This window comes from Hyaena hyaena, unplaced genomic scaffold (assembly GCF_003009895.1).
Source record: "Hyaena hyaena isolate Hyena2069 unplaced genomic scaffold, ASM300989v1 scaffold_422, whole genome shotgun sequence".
Taxonomy (NCBI): Eukaryota; Metazoa; Chordata; class Mammalia; order Carnivora; family Hyaenidae; genus Hyaena; species Hyaena hyaena.
The window spans coordinates 438292-459714 of NW_024081056.1; the positions used below are offsets into that span (position 1 = coordinate 438292).

The following is a 21423-nucleotide window of genomic DNA, read 5'->3' on the forward strand; positions in this document are numbered from 1 at the left end:
AAGAGATTTTAGGTTTTTGGGCAGGGGGTCTAGCACCATGACTGACTTCTTTTCCATCCATCTAATCATTTATCTTTGGCTTCCACTAGATACTGAAAAAGGGGACAACCACTAAATAATATGCCACTTAAGGGCATTCCTAGGGCTTATGTTTGAGCTTACAGAATGCTGGACATTCATACCAAGCATGAATATGAAGCAATGTGACTGATACCCTAGCAAAAAATCTCTGCACTTGTCAACCCTAAAGACCAGGGCTCTTAGAAGTAGTAACCTTGGAAGCCTGAATACTTACTACTCCTGCAATAATTTGCTGCCATGGTGCAGAAGTATATTTGGAACTCCTTTTTGGCAGTAGAGTTAAGAGCCTATCACCTATTCTTTTGTTCCCTACTGGTGGCACATCTTCATCCTTGAAGGTGGGCTTATTTATTTATTTACTTTTTTAACTGCCAGGAAACATCTAGAGCCAAGTCTGTGGCTTGTATGTTTGGTGATCAAGGTAGGGGATATTGTTGGCTGATTTTTCATGTAATGAGCCTAGTTCAACATATGCTTTAAAAAGTAATTCTCAAAGTAAGTCTCATAAAGAAGTTCTCCCTGTTTAAAATGAGGATGCCATTCAAAGATGTTTTTTTAAGCTTTAAAGCTTTGAATTGAGCTATCATTTGGATGCATACGTTCTGCATAATCAAAAATCAGTTTCATTGTCATATAGCAATGATTCTCAAGTAGGGTGAATTTTCCCCCAAGGGGACATTTGGCAGTGTCTGAAGACATCTTTGATTGTCACAACTCTTGGGGCATGCTACTGGCATCTGGTAGGCAGAGATCAGGGATGCTCATAAGCATCCTTTAATTCACAGGACGGTCTCCCACAACAAAAATTAAATGACCCAAATATCAACAGCGTTGAGGCTGGAAAATCTTGTCTCACAGTCACAAATATTCTAACAAGATTTTTAAAGCGCAATGAAATAATTACTATAATTAGGTACTTTTTAGGTATTACGTTTTTAAGTGTTAAATGGTTGTCACTCACCTAGGTTAATGTATGAATATACACATGCATATTTTTTTACTCTGCTATGTTACAAGTTACATAGAAGTCAAACTCACATTTCAGAAAAATGTGATAGTGCACTTTGTTGTTTGATAGTAAGAGAACCTTAAATAAGAGAATTTAAATGAACACATATTTTATGTGGGGTAAAATGCAATAATAAAAACATCAATTACTACAAACATTTATTGACTTTTTTCTCTGTGGCAGGTACCTGGCTAATTAAGACTTTTCATATATCATATTAACCTTTATACACAATGCTATGAGGGATATACTACTATTAGTCTCACTTTACAGATTGACAAGTTGAGGCTTAGAAAGCTTAAATAAATTACCCAAGGTCACAGATGCAGTGGATAGTGCAGCTGCAATTTGAACTCTAGTAAGCTGATTTCAAGTCCACCATTCAATGCTGCTCCCAAAGGGAGTTTTGGATCTGTTAAAAGCCATCTCTGTGTGGGCTACGGACAGTTTCGCTCTCATTTGTAAAACATAAATTGAGCAAAATAGAAAATGGCAGTATGGTGTAGACAAAGAGAGGAGGACCTTGAATCATAAAACATGATTCTAGGTTCTCACCTAGACTTTCTACTTTCTAGTTGGGTATGTGGTCTTCAGCATGTCATTTAATTTCTAAGAGTATGTTTCCTTATCTGTAAAGTGAAGATGGTAATAGTATACCCCTATTCTTCTTGTAAAGATTAAATCAAACAGATGATGGAAAGGTGCTCTGTAAATGGTCATCTTCCTACACAAATGAAATTTGGTTGCTACTCTTAAGTATGGAATAGGAATGAAAAGGTGATAGTTTCTCCATTGCCCTTGCAGGGATTTTCGTGATATACCCTGACATATGACACTGAAGTCAGTTGTTTCTTATAATATTGGTCTCACCTCTCCTCTATTGTCTTTATGTCTATGTCTTTTCAAACAAATTTTCCATTCATCAGGCAGCCAGAATACTGCCCCGAGGTCCCAAACACCTTCAGTTTGAGTTTTACATTTTATATGTACTGGAGCCATTGTGCTACTCCTCTTAATATTTTCTTTGGGTTCAATTACTTTTAAACTATTTCATTGAAAGTAAGATATTTTTCTCTATTAGGATTGTGCCATCAAACTACTGAAGATTGACCTCCTGACATGTATCACCATGTTTTAAAAAATTTTTTTTATGTCTTATTCATTTTTGAGAGAGAAATAGAGACAGTGTGAGCAGGGAGGGTCAGAGAGAGAGAGAGAGAGAGAGAGACAGAATTAGAATCAGGCTCCAGGCTCTGAGCTGTCAGCACAGAGCCCGATGCAGGGCTTGAACCCATGAACCGTGAGATCATGACCTGAGCCGAACTTGGATGCTTAACCAACTGAGCCACCCAGGAGCCCCTCATCATGTTGTTTATAAATTAAGAGTTTGTTCTTTATGCACAATTATTGATATATAAGAACAGAAACTACACAATAATTTCCATGTGGTATAATTACTTCTCCTCACCTTAAAATGTTTCCATAAATAAGGACATGCTTTGTATATTCCACTGATTTTCTTATCCAGAGATGTTGGTATTTTAATAATCCAGTCTTTCATCTACAGAAGGCTAGCTTCTTTATCACTTAATTTATACATGAAAATGAATCCCAGGTTTAAGGAAAATATGGGTCCATGGTTCACACTTGTCAGCATCTCAAAACTATCACATAATTTGGCAATATTTGTGGTCTTTGATCTAAAGAGGTATTTGAATGGAACACTGGGGAAAATAAAGGAGGGAATTTAGAATGAATCATTAACATGCATTAAACAGTTTTCCATAGCACTCTTAGGTCCTCCGGCTCACAAGGTCTTTTATTGTTATGCTCAAATGTGACACTTTCCAAAACCTTTTTACCTTGAAAAGGCTATTGTTGTCAATATTGGATTGATATTAGAAGTAATTGGTTATGTTATAAATATAATCTAAGTAGTTTTTTTGGTTGTGCTTTCATCTATAAGTATTATCAAAATAATTTTCATGGACCTTTCTAATTTCACATTGTCATTTGATTTTTATCAGGCCACCCTAGTAGTCTATTGACACTTCTGGTATGTTATTGATCTACAACTAGCCCTCAGTTCCTATTCCTTCCATTTTAAAGACTGGTTTGATTCCATGATGTACAAGATTTAAATTATACTTAGTTGGTCTATTTGACTCTTCTTGGAATCTTTTCATTTAGAAGAAAAATTTAGGGGTTATTGATCTATCCCTCCTTCATATTTATTCACAAATAAATTTCTCCTATGAAGATAATGTATCCCCTTGGTCCTAAAAGGGTCAAATGACTCAGAGTATCATGGGTCAAGAGTTTATAATTGACTCTGTGAAGTTAGGGCTTCATTCAAATTTATTCATTCTTAACAAGAAGCAAATTAAAATCAGTAGTTATATCCCTTTGGTAGTAGTAAAATATAAACCACAAATTCTATAAAACACATAAAGAACAAGGTTCAAATAGGAGATAACAGAACAAAACTTTGTTTTCTAAGAAGAATTAAACAGTATGAGGAAATGTAATATATGACCTTTATGAAAATCTATCTTTAGTTTTTTTCAAAATCAAATTTTGGGGTGCCTGGGTGGCTCAGTTGGTAAAGTGTCTGACTCCTGGTTTTGGTGCAGGCCATGATCTCACTGTTTGTAGCTTTGAACTCTGCATCAGGCTCTATGCTGATAGTGTGGAGCTTGTTTGGGATTCTCTCTCTCTCCTTCTCTCTCTGCCCCTTCCTCCCCTACCCCAATGAGTGAACTCTGTCTCTATCAAAATAAATAAATAAACATTAAAAAATAAATTTTCATAAGTAAGGAGATTACATATCTATGTTCATGTACTACATGTAGAGGTAATGGTAAGTACCCATCTGACAACCATTTAGTCAGCAAATATATATTAAGGAAATAAGTGTAAGGGACTAATGTAGTCTCTGCAACAAGAAGAGTCAGAGCTAGATGCGATGATAAGTATATAGGCCAAGGGCTTTGGAATAGGGCCTAAATTTATAACCTCCCTGTGCTTAATGCTTCTCACAAATAAAAGTTTTGTGGATTAAATGAGGCATCTCTTAAGTGCTTAGTGATACTTGGAAAACAGTGATAGGTCAGTAATGGGTAGCTACTATGATTCTAAAATGATTAAGGGGCAGAGAAGACTCACATACTAGCAATTACCTTTGATACATAAAGATTGAAATAAAGGCTAGAATATGACAATGTGATGTGGGGTCAGAAAGAAAGGAGTGGCTCATTCTGACGAGGTCATCAGGGTAGGCTGAAAAAGTGAAATGCCCTCCAAGTGGGTGGCCAAAGGAGAAGGTAAAGACCACCAAGTGATCTAAGGCCTCATATTTAGAGGGCGATCTAAGGGCTGGTCGATGGGAACAGGCAACCTTGGGCCCACAGTAGCTATGCCATGACTAATCGCATGAGATCAGGCACGTAAGCTGGTCTTCCTTGGTCTCTTTCTGCTTGTGTAAAATGAGAAAATAAAGTTCTTAATTCTGAAAATGATGGGCAGGAAAAGGCAATAACATATATGAAGCACTTAGAACAGGGCCTCTCCAGTTGAGAAGAGAGATTATTTGTTGTCAATTAAGGGTTCAGTAAGTTTAACTATTATTATGGCTAAAAATAGGGAGCTACATCTATACTTAATCATGAAATGGAGAGCATGTGAAAAGGGCATAAAAGAGTTGTGGGGAAAGGGACTTATAAACAGGTATGATAAAGATAAAGGCAATTTAAAATAATTAAATTCTCATAAAAATACAGTATAAAAAGTTAAAAGTATAGTCTTATATTAAATAATAAAAAACAGTTCAGTCCTGAAATGATATTACTACTTCTGTAAAAATGTGTAAAACACCACATGGAATTCAATTAACTTCAGAAAGCAGCTATTGAGCACCTACTATGATGTAAGAGGTGGGATACAAATGTTCATAAGCCATCACCCATGCCCTCTGGGATTTCAAGGCATATATGATCTATACACATATAGCTAAATATGTTAAGCGTGAACCTATTTTATGAGAGCTCAGAGAATACAGTGTTTAATTCTTTCTGTGGGAAGAGGAATGAGGAATGAGCTTAAAAGGATTTTCCAGAGTTTCAACTCAGATGTTTATAATATGAAGCAATCCCTGTAAATGGACGAGTTGAACTGTGTGTAAAATAATAGGGACACAGAAGATTTAGAAAACTGGATACTGCCTTCCAGTTTAAAGGCATTCAAGTTTAAATTAAAAAAAAAATTACCACAGATGTCAACAAAATCATCTGAGGCTGCTTTGCAACCTTTGCAATGCAGGGCACGTGCTATTTGAGGTAGATTATGAAACAAGGCTGAACATCACCAGGTAGAGAGAGGAATAGGTGATATTCTAGAGTGGATAAATTACCACTTACCAAGAGCCAGAGATGAGAGCACTTGGAATGTGTAGCCAGTGAGTGAACTAGCTAAGAGAGTGAACAATGAGGCATGAAAGAGGCATCAGTCTAGATTATAAAGGGCCAGGAACATAATGCTAAATTCAGATTCTATCTTGAAGGCATCAAGAACCACAACATTAATTTCTATGTACCCATAACAGTATCACTTTAAGAATTCAATGGTTTCTCAGGTTGTAAAGAACAGGTATTTGTTACAACAAATTATTTTAACTCATAGTAAATGAGAAAATGTTCTCCATCACTGGGGCAAATTTGATGTAATTACCACGGTGAAAAATATCTAAATTTTTAAAAACCTATTTGATTAAATATTGTATATTTATAAACATCTGGTTATTCATGGCTCAAGTCATATAGATTATATCTAAGTGAATGTTTATTATTTTCTCTTGAGTTGTAAATATACATATAGCCTTTAAAACTTAATAATATACCAATAATTTAAAATTATTTCATACTTCTACATACTATATACTGTTGTAAATGTTTTATCATTTAATATCATTTCAGTTAACCTTATTAAATTATTATTGTTATGAGGAGTGTTAACCCATTTACAGGTGAAGACATAGAGGCTAGCAGATATGAAATAACTTGCCCAAAGGCATAGAGCCCATAAGCAAACAATCCAGCATTTTACCCAGGCAGTCTCTCTCCAGAGTGTGCCCTCCTAATCTTAAATTTATATGCTCTATATGAATTGACTGATGGCTAGAGCTGGTCTTTCTGGGCTTGTAGAAACTTCTAGGTATGTAGACCCTTTCCTTCTTGACCTTCCAAGGTCTTATCTGTAGTTACCACACTGGGCTAGCCTCCTATTTTTTTTTTTTTTTTTTTTTTACTATTGACTGTTAGAATTTCTCCTATTCATAATAGCTCTTTTTAGTCCCGGCATACTGATTACTAGGCAGAACTACTAAAGAAATATGAATATTCTCTCTTTCTGTCCCCCCCACCTTTTATTTTTGGTGTACTACCAGGTTTCACTTAAAACTCTCTCCATTTTCATTATACCTGTTTGGCAGAAGGCTTGGGTTTGAGTTTGTCACTACTTCATTACAGAGAAAAAAAGTCAAGTCCATCATGAGAGAAATATCAACATGAAATGCAGTATTTACATTCCATACATAATGTGTGATTATTTACAGCATTATCGTGGTTACCTGTAGTCAGTATTCCTCTGTGACTAGTCTATTGTGTTTCTCTGCAAAGTTCCTTCCTGCTTAGAGATTATTTCTAAGCTAGGGTTTCTTGGGTCCCACATAACCAGTTGTTGTCTGCAGTGACTTTTCTCTGCTACTCCAGGGGAAGAACTGTGCTCTGAAGCTTAAACATACACTGTATCCAAGTCAAGAATTCGTGATGGTTTGCAAGTGTGACAGTGTGCAACATGGCTTCTCCTAAATAAAGAGGCCAAAATTTCTCACAGACTTATAAGATAACCCATGGGTGAACACAAATCACTTCTCAGAGCTCAGTTCATGCTGCATCTTTCCCTCATTATTTCAAAGCTGCTAATAAATTTCTTTCACCAATAAACCTATTCTTCTGTTTCGTACAGAGCTTCTCCTGAGCCTCAGGCACAGCACTTCCAAATGTCAACAGCTATTAGCTCAGCACGTGCATCTTTGTTTTCTTATTTCTTGGTGGGGGTTGCTTGTATCTCTCAGAAGTGAGTCTAGGTGGCGTAACATAACATCTCTGTGTGTGTGTGTGTGTGTGTGTGTGTGTGTGTAGGGGTGTATGTATTTTCTCAAAATGAAGCATTATAGTTATCCGTCTTCTGTCTTCTCTCTCCTACTTGCCCACAAACTTTTTGGGATCCAACTGAGTAAGTAACATAAAGCTTATGCCTTGGCTATGATCAACAGTGGATAAATTGCATTTTTAATAAATCACTCAATCAACCAAATTTCCCAGGTCTTCCACTTTAATTTACAGGAATGGAAAGCATATTTTGAGAGAGGGAACATGCTTTATTTCAAACTGTAATGCAAATACCATGTTTGTGAAAACTTCCAAGTTAGGTTTCCCTAATTGTTATTCCTATTATATATATGTGTGTGTGTGTGTATTTTATATAAATATATGTGTTTTATATAAATATAAATATATATGTGTGTACGCACGCATGTATGCTTGTTTATATACCTCTGTTTTTGTGTGTGTGTGTACATATATATGTGCATGAATTATATTTTTCCACTAGGCACATGAGGGCAATTTTCTTCAATGAGCCCAAACTTTCTATTTCCCTATCCTGTGGCCAAAATTCATCAGAAAACATTTCATATGTGATCTTCAAAATCAAGTTGTGCTGGTGCCAAGCAGTTGCACCATGTAACCAGCCACAATGGTTTTTTGAGGTCTGCAAAGAAGTATTTATAACAGAATATAGAGACTGGTCACACTAGTGCCTGCTGAAACCAGCAGGCAGGAAAACCAGAAATCTGCTGTCATGATGTAAAAGCATTTGCTCAAATCAATAAAAATATTTACTAGGGTTTAAGAATCATGTGAAATGCTGAAACATAGTGTCAGGTCCAGAAGAGCAAGTACTAGATTATAAGACATGAGTGGGACTCTGTCTGGCTTCCTAGCTGTCAGTATTTGGACCAAGTCCTGTAGCCTCTCTTCTACTCTCGTCTCTTCATTTGACATACTGGTAAGAATATCAAGCAGAATAAAGCATGGGAAAGTGCCTTGGAATTGGTAAAATGCTCTATAAATATAATGTGGTGTTATTAGTTTTTGTTGGGGGAAGAGTGCTGGGAAAGAGAAATAAAACATCACCTTGTTCAAAACCTGCCAGGCTGGTGTTTAACCATGACCACAGTAGGATGGGTTAGTCAGGTGAATTTTATTGCAGTTATTCCACTCGAGCTATTGTCCCCATGTTTTGTAAAAACAGAGGTAATTTCTAAGATCTACTTACTGTATTATGCTCAAGTATAAGATACGATATGAAAGAGTTATACTACTAAGTCATGATAGAAGTGGTTTATGATAGATGCTTTCTTTCCTTTTTTATATACTTTCCCTGCAATTTTACTTGTCTATTCAAGGAGCCATATTCTCTCATATTTGAATTACTCAGATACAAAGAACTATTATGAATTATATAGTAGCATTATAGGTTTATATAGTAATATAATAATATGTAGTAGGGCTGCCTGGGTGGCTCAGTCAGTTAAGCATCTGACTCCTGTTTCGTCTCAGGTCATGGTCTTGGGGTTCATGGGTTTGTGCCCCGCATCAGGCTTCACACTGACAGTGTGGAGCCTGCTTAGGATTCTCTCTCCCTCTCTTCCTGCTTCTCTACTTTCTATAAAAATAATTAAAATTAAGAAAAAGAAATCATTTAAATGTAAAAACACACATATAGTAGAATCTGAGTGGTGATACAGAGAATGCTAGTCAGAATTAAGTAAAAAATGATAATAAAGTATGCAAAATTTCAAAAGAAATAAATACAAGCTCATTACCTCCAAGTACACAAAATAAATACTTCCAAAATATAAGTCTTTGTATATATTATATTAAATAAATTTGTAAAGCTCAAATTAGTATATTTTCTACACATGACTTGATAATATTAATATATAAAAGGTATCTTTAAGCAATGACACTCCAGCTAAAAGTTTTTATATTTACAATATTATTTCGTTCAGCATTTTTTTCCCCTGATAAATAGTAAAAAGGTTGTATCAGGCCAGGCCACAAGAACTTGTCAAACACTTCATTTACTTACCTACGTACCTATGTACCTACCTACCTACCTACCTACCTACTTACGTTTTAAAGAATATCCCCTCACATAGACAAAACTTGAACCATATTGATTTTTTTTAAAACTATAATCATATCATTCTTTATTTTCTCTTTCTCTGAGTTTATAATATATTTTGTAATTCACATTTAAAACATTTTTAGCTCAAGTGTGATTATATTAAGATTCATGATAAGTGAAACTACATTTCAGGAAATACATTTTTTTTTTATAGTTTATTGTCAAGTTGGTTTACATACGACACCCAGTGATTCTTAATTCTATTCTGCTTCATACATTTATTTATCTTTGCTCCAAAGAGAAAATAGCATGAACCACAGTTGTTTATTATCTCCAGAGAAGAATAATCATCTACATCAAATCCTGTCTGTTCATGTTAGCATAAGCTTCATTTGACCAAAAAAAGATGCCTTCTGTTATTTATAAAGACATCTACTATCCCAGAATATCAAGAAGTTGGAAAGAGAATATCCAGTGAAGAAGCTTGTGTTTCCTTGCAAACCTTCTGTGAGAAAAATAAATGCTCTCAGTGGTTCTTACCTGCAATGCACAACCATAGGACCTGCATCAGGAGGGTTACAGGTTTTGACTCTCCGTAAGAAAGCTAGAAAAGGTGTCGGGTGTTCTGGAACGCCATGATCAGGCCAGGCAGTGAACTGGAATTGTCTCACTTCTCTCTTCTCACTTGACCCATTCTGTGAAGTAGGAAGACAGGATGAAATTCTGTTTTCCTGGCGTCAGTTGCAATGATGGGTAATAATATGGAAGAAGTAACACGAAAATGTGCTATCTTAATTCCTTCCTCCTACCCTATGACCTTTGGGGAGACACACTCCTTGGAGAATCAATGTCAAGCTATTTGTAAATGACAACTATTTGCTCAGGTATAAAAATTCTTAGGTAAGAAGTATTACATTTTTCAGTTGTAACTATCAGGAATGCTCCTGTTATTTTTACAGAAAGAACTAGTTCTTCTTCATCTATCCTTCATTTGCCGAGACTTACGTTCATAGTGAGAGTTCCATTTTTACTGATAGATCACTGGACGAGAAGAAAAATTGTTGAGCGATAATGGAAGAATTATTTCATTGTTCAATGTTGCCAGTGGAATCAAGATTTAAGCAAAGTCATAAGATACTTGATTTCTCAAAAAAAGCTTTCTTTAAATAATGGAAAGGGGAAGAGAAGAGGAAAAAAGGCAAACCTTGTAAAGTGCAAATGTTCGAACACAATACGTGGCCAGTTCCACGGTATCGAGCAGCGTCACCTGGACCAGCCCGTGGGTTTCTGTGCCTCTACTGGGCCAATACTGGTCACACTTCACCTGGAAGAAACAAGTGACACATTCAGGGCAGATGCTCATCAATTTCTCTATTAGCTTCACTCTGACTTGCTGTTGAAGGAAAACAGCTTTTTTGCATTTCATTTTATGTTGATCTTTTTCTGGCACGCATTCTTGTTATCCCAATATATGTAAATTACTGCTCTGATGCCAATATAAACCACATTTTTCAAACTGGTAGGAATACTAAGCAGTAACAGATTCAATTTTCCTGGAGAAAAATAAATTGCAGATTGTTGCTGAGTAAAATAAGGAAAGAGGTATTTGAAATTTTAGAGTACTTGAAAAGAAAACACAAATTTGTTCTGGGATATATATTATGGATTGCATCAGGAAGATTATGCTCAGCCATTTAAATGACATGGTGAGATAGTTAATGTTCATCCATCAAGGCTTAAAAGGCACAAGCTATTTCATCTTGAACTATCACAATTTCCAAATACGTTTGTTTAAAGAAAAGTAGAAATAATTTGTGAATCTATCAAAGCATAATAAACAACATAGCATTTTAAAAAATACAAGATAAATGGCTTTTGTATCCCAAACAAATTAAATCGTAATGTCTAAGGGGGAAAGAGCTGTGTGTTCTTTAAAAACAGTCTCAGAGGGTCACACACTAGCAGTATAAAGTTTAAATAATTTAAAACTCATTCATTTCAGATGAATAACCTAAAATTTGTATGTGGAATTGAACAAAAGCACATAAAAGTATTCAAGCCAATTAGTTCAACATGCAACAAAAAATAATTAATTCAAAGTCTGGGATATGTTTAAATTTACTGAATGTGTACGTTGGGTATTGAAAAAGCATAATCAAAAATGACAAATACAATACTATATTTTCTAGTAAGGTCATAGATAAGAACATATTTACCCTTTCAATCTCAGATTAAAAGAAAAGATGGGAGTAATTCTTAACTGAAATGCATTTCTCTAGGTAAAGAAATCTAGTCCCATTTTATATTACAAAGCACATCTTGTGGTTGAAAAAGATTCAAAAATCATAATCTCTGGTTTTAAACAAAAGCAATGATGCATTATTGTCATAGACACTAGAATTTTTTGGTCCAGTGAATAGAATTGCTAGATAATTATTTGGTTTTATGTTGAATATAAATATTAGTAACATTCTGTGAATAATGTTTCAATTTTCTATTTCACAGATATAGCATCTGTTCCTTAAAGGACTCAGGCTCCTTCTCTCTAGATGCTGGACCTTCTAAAATGGCAGAGCTTTTATTTTCTATCCAATTATGCAGGCAACAAAAAGGGGAAAAGACACTTTAATGTACAGTTATATGGTAAAGTGGAGATTGAATTCACAAGGTTTGACTTTTGTGCCTTTATTTCAATGGTGAGTCTATAGAAACATTACCTATTTTATTAAAACAGAAAACAAAAACAAGCAAGAGTGGTTCATACTAAGGTGGGCAATTTATATCTTAATAGGATTTTTAAAACATACTTACATGCTTTCTAGATGCATAATATATTCTTCTGTATTTATACTTCTATTATGTGTTCTAACTTAAAGAACAACACAAAGGAAAAACACTTCTTTAAGGAGATTGATGTAGCATGACCCTGACTATTTCTGTATGCTTTCTGACCATCCATTAAAACCTAAGTTGTACGTGGATGAATTAGCAAAGGATACTACCTGAATGGAGCCAACACTACTTAAGTAGCCAGGATTCAGATGGAAAAGAAAAATCACAAAAATTATGCCAAAGGCTTTGCCTTAAACCATAAGATAGATATCAAGTTGATGTCTCCCTGCAATGGGCAAAAGTAACTTTTCAGACCTCTTACTGCAACATTGGAGAGGATGCCAGCAATGTGTTGAGTTAAAAAAAAATGAAAAGAGGAACTCAACTCATTATTTAACAGTTTCAGTGGGATGGCAACCCTTTCAAATCAAAACCAACAAGTCAAATTCCACAAGGACAAATATCGTTATGACAGAGACAAAAAACCCATAGCTTAATACAATGAAATGATCTATAAGGTCAGTACAATGCACTGAACTAAATTCAGTGCAATTATATTTCAAAGCTGGGAACTGACTATCATCAGACCTTTTGGTGAGAAAAGACACAGGGAATGAAGGAAAAGACCAAAAACCAGGTTTTATGTGGCCTCTGGAAAAATTGTTCCGTTATTTACTGACTTTCCATATACAACTCCACCCCATCCTAAAATGCAGAAAAAACAGAAGTTACACTAATTATTCTCATACTTCCAGTAATAAGTTTAAAACTTCGGCTATTATTGACTTAGACTCTTTTAGAAGATAAGAATACCAGAAAACATTACTATAAGGAGTGAATGTTAGGAACATTTTTAGCTAAAAGAAGGAAAGAAAGCTTTTGTACTTGTTTTAAATAATGTACTTGAATCTTACTCTCTAAAATGTTTCAAACTTAACAGCAAAAATGGAGGAATTTTTAAAAAGCAAATATATTTAAACATTGCTGTTTTCTCTCAAAAATATTTCACAAAAGGAGTTTATAAAAAAGTAAATATTTTAGTGTATGCACGCATATGCACATATGGTCTCAGCGGCAGGATTAAAGCCTCTCAGAACAGCTATAGCAATACATTGTCCCCTTCATTAGTAAGAACTCAGCACTCTTTTCTCTTTCTCATTCTCTGAGTTGCCTTCATGGTTTCAGCTGGTTTCTAAGGCTTTAGATTTATGGACATTCTTTTGAGTCCTTCATTTTTAGCCATGCCCTAAACAAATAATTTCTGATTTCAACATTAGAAAGCAATTGACAAGTGCAAGGACCAAGGAGAACAACAATCAGAAGTGTTAGTTTAGCTTAGTTTTTTTTTTTTTTTTCCTAATTAGCTATACTGCAAATGCACTAGCTCCATCCTCTCTCTTGAAATGTTTTACTTTGACTACTGCCCCTCCCTCCACCTGCACGGCTCTCCCTCCTCCCACCAGGAGAAAATCTCATAAGGTATTTCTAGATAGAGTTACCACTTTTAGGCTTTGTGCACAGAGCCCAGTATAGGATGCTCCCCTCTGACCATCTTAGAACTAGAAGGCATCAGCTCCTGAACACAAATACTGGTGCTTGCCTTTTCTTATGTGATTCTGAAATGATGCACTACAGGTGACCTTTCGGACTGATGCGCTGAAGGCTGGGGAGTCTAACTGGATGGCCAGTAAGGTGCTTCTCTATTTTCAGGACCCAAGCCCAGCAGCCTTATCTGTTAAATAAGTACAAAATCTCCAGTACAACAGTGCTAGCATAAGGCTCAAAACCCATGCACCTGAAACTCTAAACCCAATAGGCATTCAACAGGCAACAGCTATTATTATCAGTTAGAATATTTTTCAATTTTTATGGTTGTAGTTAAAAAAATGTAACCATTCTATATGTAAAAAATAATAAACATGTTATTAATCCCAACTGACTCTAAGTGGAAGGCAAGGTCTTAGCAACTGGGGGGGACACCAAAGTGAAATGAGTGCTGTTCTGCACCCAACCCATAGCCTTACTGAGTAACTATAGGGGTATGCTTTCATCTGCTGGTTCTTCAAATACATAGTTGTGAGATTTCCAGATAACTCCCTTACTCTACCTGGGCCCTAGTAAGCTGTGAGAAGAGAATGTGTTAGTGTCTGAGGTGAAAAAGGACAGAAGCAGAATCTGTTACCCAGGATGTAGTTTAGAAATCTCACCCAGTAACTCACTTTGAAGCCTAAACTAAGTAAGACAGTTCAGATTTCTGGCTAAATTTGGGGGATAGATTTGTTTATTTTTTAAATTTTGTAATATTTTCATTTATTTTTGTGTGTGTGTGTGTATGGGAGAGAGAGAGAGAGACAGAGAGAGAGAGAGAGAGAGAGCGTACAAGCGGGGGAGGGGCAGAGAGAGAGGGAGACACAGAATCAGAAGCAGGCTCCAGGCTCTGAGCTGACAGCTCAATGCAGGGCTGGAGCTCATGAACCTCAAGATCATAACCTGAGCTGAAGTCGGAGGCTCAACCACCTGAGCCACCCAGATGCCCCAATAGATTTCTTTTTATTATCATAAAGAGATTATTTCTTCTGTGGGGTAGCTTCATTTCTCCATAATTATGGAAAGAACAGGTTGACCATCACTGAATGCATGCTATAGAATTAATGCATATTCCCTCTTTCATGGCAACCTATTAAAAGGAAGTTGATGGATTGATAAAACATATTTAAATATATTCAAAAGAAAAACTTATCATTGGAAATATTGCCTAGGATTTGATCCAGTAGGTCTGCTGAGTGTGCTTCAGGGAAATGCTTTCCTTCTAGTTCCATTTTTACTTCTATATGGCTTATCTTGGAAGTGCCTGGCACATAGCACACACTCAACAACTGGAAGCCAACTTTACAATCAACTATACTGTGGTCCACACTGGCTTATTTTTAAATTGCCCAAAACTTCTGGAAAGCAAAACCTTTCAATTTAACAAAGACTCACTGAGCACGGCAGTATGACAAAGCATCAGGATTCCAAATATAACAAACTGATATGTCCAAAGGGTCCCAGCATCACTGATGCAAAATCTACTTGCCTGCTTATGGCCACGTTATTTAGCCAAAGAAGGACTTAGAATAGACAATAAATGATACATAGGAAAGCATAAGTTTTGTTGAAAGTAACTAAAAATTAACATCTACTATGTTTGGGCAGAAGAACCTCCCATAAGGAGCGGACAGAAAGTATGCTAACATTAGATAATACAAATCAGGGTTTGTATTGGGAATAAAGAAATGTCAATATACATTCATCAATGTACACTTAATAAGGGACAAAAAAGGAAGTCTCAGATAATTATTAGGATATATTTTATTGGATGGATAAATTATATGCTGAACTATTTATTTCCATAGGTTATAATATGTCTCTTGGCAGTAAAAGACCAGCTTCAATACTTAATTTTCCAAAATATGTTATCATCTCAGTGATTCTGTTCTCTTTGAGGGATAATGTCATTCCCTTCACTCAACTAACGTGTGGCTATATCTATTTTTGAGCGGCAAAAGGGTAGTCTGGTTTGTGCGTTTCCTTTCTTCATTTTCTCTTTTCTGACCACTATTTAGTGGAGATCAAAGGCAATGCAATACCTAAAATGAGAGTAATATTAAAGCATTTGACTACCAGTGGAGTGATAGTTTTTCATAAATAAAACCAGAAAGTTGAAAAATATTATTCTCTAAGTAAATCAAATTATTCATTGTAAAATGCTTATTAGATCATTGGACCATTCAAACACTTTCCAAACCATTTATTAATTCAAAAAATTGATACTTCCTTTTGTTTGATGTGTTCTATAGTCTAAATATTTGTGTCCCCCCCCCAAATTCATAGGTGGAAATTTAATCCTCAGTGGGGAATATGGGGAGCTGGGACCTTGGGAAGCGATTGAATCTAGGGTGCAGCTGTCATGAATAGGCTTCATGGCTTATACAAAATACTCCTGAGAGCTCCCTGACTCCTTATGTCATGTGGGGATACAACAGGAAGACAGTTTGTTGTGAACCCAGAAGCAGAGTCTCACTAGATATAAAATCTGCCAACATCTTGATCTTATACTTTCCAGCTTCCAGAACTGTGAGAAGTAGATTTCTGTTGTTTATAAGCCACCCAGTCTGCGGTATTCTGCTACAGCAGCCTGAACAGACAAAGACAATGTGTCTCCCAGAAGTTCATACAGGGAGCTACACTAAACTTTTCTAATGACCTCCCCCGTTAAACTGACAGTCATTATATCTTAGGTTGCTGGCACTTTGTTGTAAGCACAGGAAAACTATGTGAAGCATCCCCTTGTTCTGGGAAGGTAGCACTTGGATGTCAGTTCTTCCCACACAATTGTGGCCCTTCGAGTTTGCAACTCAGCCCCAATCACACCTGGCAGTGGTTAGGTACTCTACATAGCCCTGCTGTCACCTCTGCGTCTGCTTGTATCTGCTTACTGGCTGCCTGTGGCCTGGCAACACTTCTGTGTCCCTGCCATTAAGAAATATAATTAATTAGGTGACTTAAAGTTTCAATGAAAAGGTAATTTCTGTATACCAGTAGTATCAATACATTTTAGTGTTTTTTTTTTTAATTTTTTTTAATGTTTTATTTATTTCTAGGAGAGAGAGAGAGAGAGAGACAGCGTGAACAGGGGAGGGTCAGAGAGAGAGGGAGTCACAGACTGAAACAGGCTCCAGGCTCTGAACTGTCAGTCAGCACAGAGCCCGACGCGGGGCTCGAACCCACGAACCGCGAGATCATGCCCTAAGCGAAAGTCGGACGCTTAACCGACTAAGCCACCAGGCGCCCCTACATTTTAGTGTTTTAACAGTACAATTATACTGGTGCATACCAACTTAGCTTTGCCTGAACACACAATTAATCCACATTTCTTAAAATTTTAGAAATGACCTCATCCAGCCAGGGAGTGCTCTAAACATGAATATGGAGAATGATAGGGACTTTGCACAAAGTCACCAAGAGCAAAATTGCAGCCTTCCCACCTCCTTCCCCTCCATCCCCCAGTCCAGCTCTTTCCTAGGCCATGATGCCTCTCATTCAGTTTCATAGGAATGTTTGTTTTGAGCCAGAATGGGTAGGCTGCCATCCTGAAAAGAGGACATGTGGGCGGGGTGGGGGGTGGGGGTGGGGGTGGGGAAGGGGGGTTGGGGAAAGAAGGTAGAAAATCCAAGAAGCTAACAAACGGTAAGAAATTGGTGCGATTCTTTCTCTTTTATCTGACACTGTGTCTGTTGACAAGAGAAAACCAAGAGTGTGGAACCTGCTAGATAAGGACCCAAACATCCTTTAAGTTGCCAATGTGAGCATCATTCTTTTTGTTGCCAGTGTCCTATTTACATTAAGTATCCACCACTTTTCAAAAACAATCCCATACATCACACAGACTCCAAAGGCAATGTTTGTGCTGCCGTTTCTACAGTTGCTTAAGGAAAAAGCAGTTTCTGTTGCCCTAGATAGGCAGCGCTTTCAGCTGCAGTTTGAGAAATTAAATGTTCAAGGCCTTTGGCGCTTCCAGTTCTGTTTGGAAAAGGACACAGACCTGGCATTGGGAAAGCATTTGCTCTCCATTAAACTTACCGAACCTTGACAAACCAGAGGGGCCAAGAATTAGTCTGCCGCTGGCCAAGGCTGGGCCTTCCAAAACCGATAACGACAATGAAAACAGTAACACTGCCATTTATAATCTTCAACAGGATTCTGCCAACTTCTAACCCAAAAGGACCTCAAAATCTGAAAAGAATCTCAAGATTTGTTTTATAGGAAAACAAGAAAACATTTGATCAGAATCTCCTTTTGTGCCCAGAATTGCCCTCTTGGCCACAGAACCAAACACGAACATGTCTCCATCTTACTTTCACCTTCTGTTGGGTAAGTATATTAAGATAACATTCAAAGACCGGGGAGGACATAGAAGGTGGAGGTAGTGATCATTAGGTCAGAAATGCTCCTCCTGTAGGAGCACCTGGGTGGCTCAGTCGCTGACTTTGGCTCAGGTCATGATCTCATGGTTTGTGAGTTTGAGCCCCGAGTCAGGCTCTGAGCTGTCACTTCAGATTCTGTCTGTCTGTCTCTCTCTCTATCTCTCTCTCTGCCCCTCCCCTGCTCATGCTCTCTCTCTCTGTCTCTCAAACAATGAATACATGTTAAAAAAAAATAAGTGTTCTACCTGTCAAATGTCAAGTCTCTGTACTCTAATTCCCTTAACGACTAACACAATATAGTTAAAACCGACCCACCCCTTTGGCCTGGATAGCATCACTTCCATTCATTACCACAAACAACAAGTTTTACTGCAGCAGGGCATTTCTTATGCTATGGCCTAAGATAAACTAAAGTCCTGATGCATAAAACATTTGATTTGCTCCAGCACTGGATACCATCGACTGGGTTGCATGATTTTCTATTTGGGGGCAGAAGATGGGATTTAGATAGTCTGGAAACCAATTGTAGACTTTTTCTCTTCTAACTATATGCCTATGCTACTACTCAATGTGGCTCACACTGAAGGATAGTTCAGATCATGTCCCCTTTATGGAGGGTCAAATTTTCACTCCTAATCCTGAACATTTATAGCACTAAGCACCCTTACCATTATAGCGCTTTAAGTGATTCAACTCCCACCATAAAGCTTGTAAAACAACACAAACAACAGTGAGTATCAGCCATGGGGAGTGATAAGGACAGGCTGGTGAGAATAAAAGAAAGCCACATATACCTTAACCTTGATTAAGCTCTTTCAGCTTGTAACACTAATCAAGACTGCTCAAGAATTTGTTAAGCATGAAGCTTACACATTCCCTCCATCTTGTATTCCTCAGGATGTGAAACAAAGTACAAGAGAAACAGCCAAAAGCAAATAGATAAAGGGGGTGGGGTGGGGAAGGACAGTCACCTACTAAATAACAAAGGCTCCTGGGCAAAAAAAAAAAAAAAAAAAAAAAAATCACCTTGGCAAATCCTACCTTGGAGACTCCAAGGGTTCAAGCAAGGCTGCCAACCATGTGTCTTAGTTGCCCACAAATAACACCCTTGGAGTGGAAACCCCAGCTGTATACATTTTACTCTCCTACCATGCTTCATTTTTTCCAAACTTTTTCTTCCCTCCATGTGGTTGCCCAAACCAATTCATGTGCTTACTGGCATGTTATGAAACATGGAAACAATTAGAGACCACATTCTAGGGCATGAGAGAATGACTCTCTACAAAATCAATGAACTATGCAGAACTTGAGAGGATTTGGCAAAAAAGATGGAAATTGTAGAAAAAGTCCCACTAACAGTATCTCATGTCACATAGCACATTCTACAAGGCTTTAAACTGATCTGTGTGTTTTCAGGCAGCAATGGTACTTTACTTTCAAAACCTTAGTTTTTAGACTTATATTTTGTTTCATTTCTTTATATATCCAAATGAAACTCATAGAAAATATCCACTGTACACGGTTTCTCTTCAGGGTTGGTAACTGAATGCATACACTACGTAGTCTTCTCAGTGAAGTTTGGGATTACTGCAAGGCCACATTTGATGGGGAGGGACTACAACTGAAAATCAAAGAATTTAAGTTTCCAAAAGACCAATTTGAGTTCTAAGTCAAACCTCACACTTGTAAGGGCTTCTTTAGCCAATGAAATGCTAAGAATGGTCAGTTCTCTAACAAAAGGCCACTGAAACTTCTAACAAATGCTAATGAACCCAGGAGCCTTTTGTGTGCATGGGTTGTTCAAACTTGGCAAAGGTTAGAAGCACTGCTGCTTTGTCATCCACAGGCCTGAGTGACAAGGCAAAGCACTAAACTAGAAAACATAGGAGACAGGTGTTAAGGGGAGAATTCCCTAGCGTCATCAAGCAAGTAAGAATGGGAAGGGCTAATGTAAAGCTGAAACAAAAGAAAATGTGGTATCAAGAATATTATCTTTAGTGGCAATTATTACAGCATGTGATTCATGTGGACAGTATTATTTTCATATTGTATTACTTTAAGATATGGCCACAATGGGAGTCACAGCCAGAATGTCCTTGTGGTCCATGTGCAGACTAATTAATAAGTTCCCTGCATTAGGGTTTCCATTCTGGAGATTCTGTTCTGGGAAAGGCAAGTGCCAAAGAAGCCCATGTTCTGAGCTATGCTTGACCACAGTGCATGGGTTCCCACTGGGAATGGTGGGCAGAATTCACGATGAGTAGTGACTCTGTGAGGCTGGTCAGGATTCATTGTCAGCCATAGAGAAACAAACTCATTGCATTTGGGAACAAAAATTGAATTATTTGGGAGTGTTTTTAGGGTAAACTGAGGTTGTATTGGTATAGCCTCCCAGCTCTCTATCTCAACCAAACACTAACAGCTGAGACCTCACTGAGACACCTTGTCATAATCCTTATCTTGGTCAATACCTACAATAATCCTTGTCTGTAATTTAAAAAGGAGAAATGAAACTTTCTGAGGTCCTAGCAATGTGTTCATTGTCACATACCTAGTAAGCACTTCAGCTGGGATCTAAACCCAGATGACATTTGATTGCAACACACCTCTACTTGGGACTATGCTATAAAATTCTGTGGTCTCTGATAGTGGTATCCTCAGGCAGTTTTATGAAATATCATCTATCCTCTCTTCCCTTTCCTTTTCTTCTCTCTCCCTCAGCCCAAATTGCCAGTTAACATGTATTCCTGCATATGTGTATTCTACAGTACACGTAAGTGTTTATATATACACTTTTCATATACCAAAGGGGTGAATATTATTTCAAGAATATGAGCCCTATTCAAAATAATGAAATTTCAGGCATCTGCTCTTGGAGAAATGATTTGTTTTAACCACCTGGACCACCTCCCTTTATGAGGGAGACTACAGGCAGTTCCTAAATAAAGCCAGACTAGTTCAAATGTCTGCTTTGAAGTTGACTACTGGGAAATTGAGAATTCATTGAGTCCCCAGATCAGCCCACATAACCCACATAGTTCCTAAAGTATAAAGTATAAAGTATTTCAGTAACAATTAACCACTATTTATAACATTGCTTTTATAGAGAAACTCAATCCAAGTTCTTGTTTGTGAATCAAGAAATGCCTTCCCCTTTCTCCCTAGACTTTAGGTAAAAGAGCAACTGGATAGGAAAAAAGTGAGCTGGGAGGATGTTAGGGGAGAAGATGGAAGAGCAGGTGAGATAATCTGGAGGAACAGTACTCTGTTAGATCTCTCAGCTAC

The 21423-nt window shown here is 37.1% G+C and overlaps 1 protein-coding gene across 1 annotated transcript in view; it reads right to left on the reverse strand.

Moving 5' to 3' along the window:
* Window positions 1-21423, reverse strand: part of PTPRD (protein tyrosine phosphatase receptor type D) — a 533426-nt gene that overhangs the window by 41287 nt on the left and 470716 nt on the right. Inside the window, exons 28-29 of the mRNA XM_039252611.1 lie at window positions 10545-10664; window positions 9881-10035 (exon numbers count right to left, since the gene is read on the reverse strand). Coding sequence (XP_039108542.1) covers window positions 9881-10035; window positions 10545-10664 — 275 coding nt within the window. The remainder of the gene's footprint in view (window positions 1-9880; window positions 10036-10544; window positions 10665-21423) is intronic.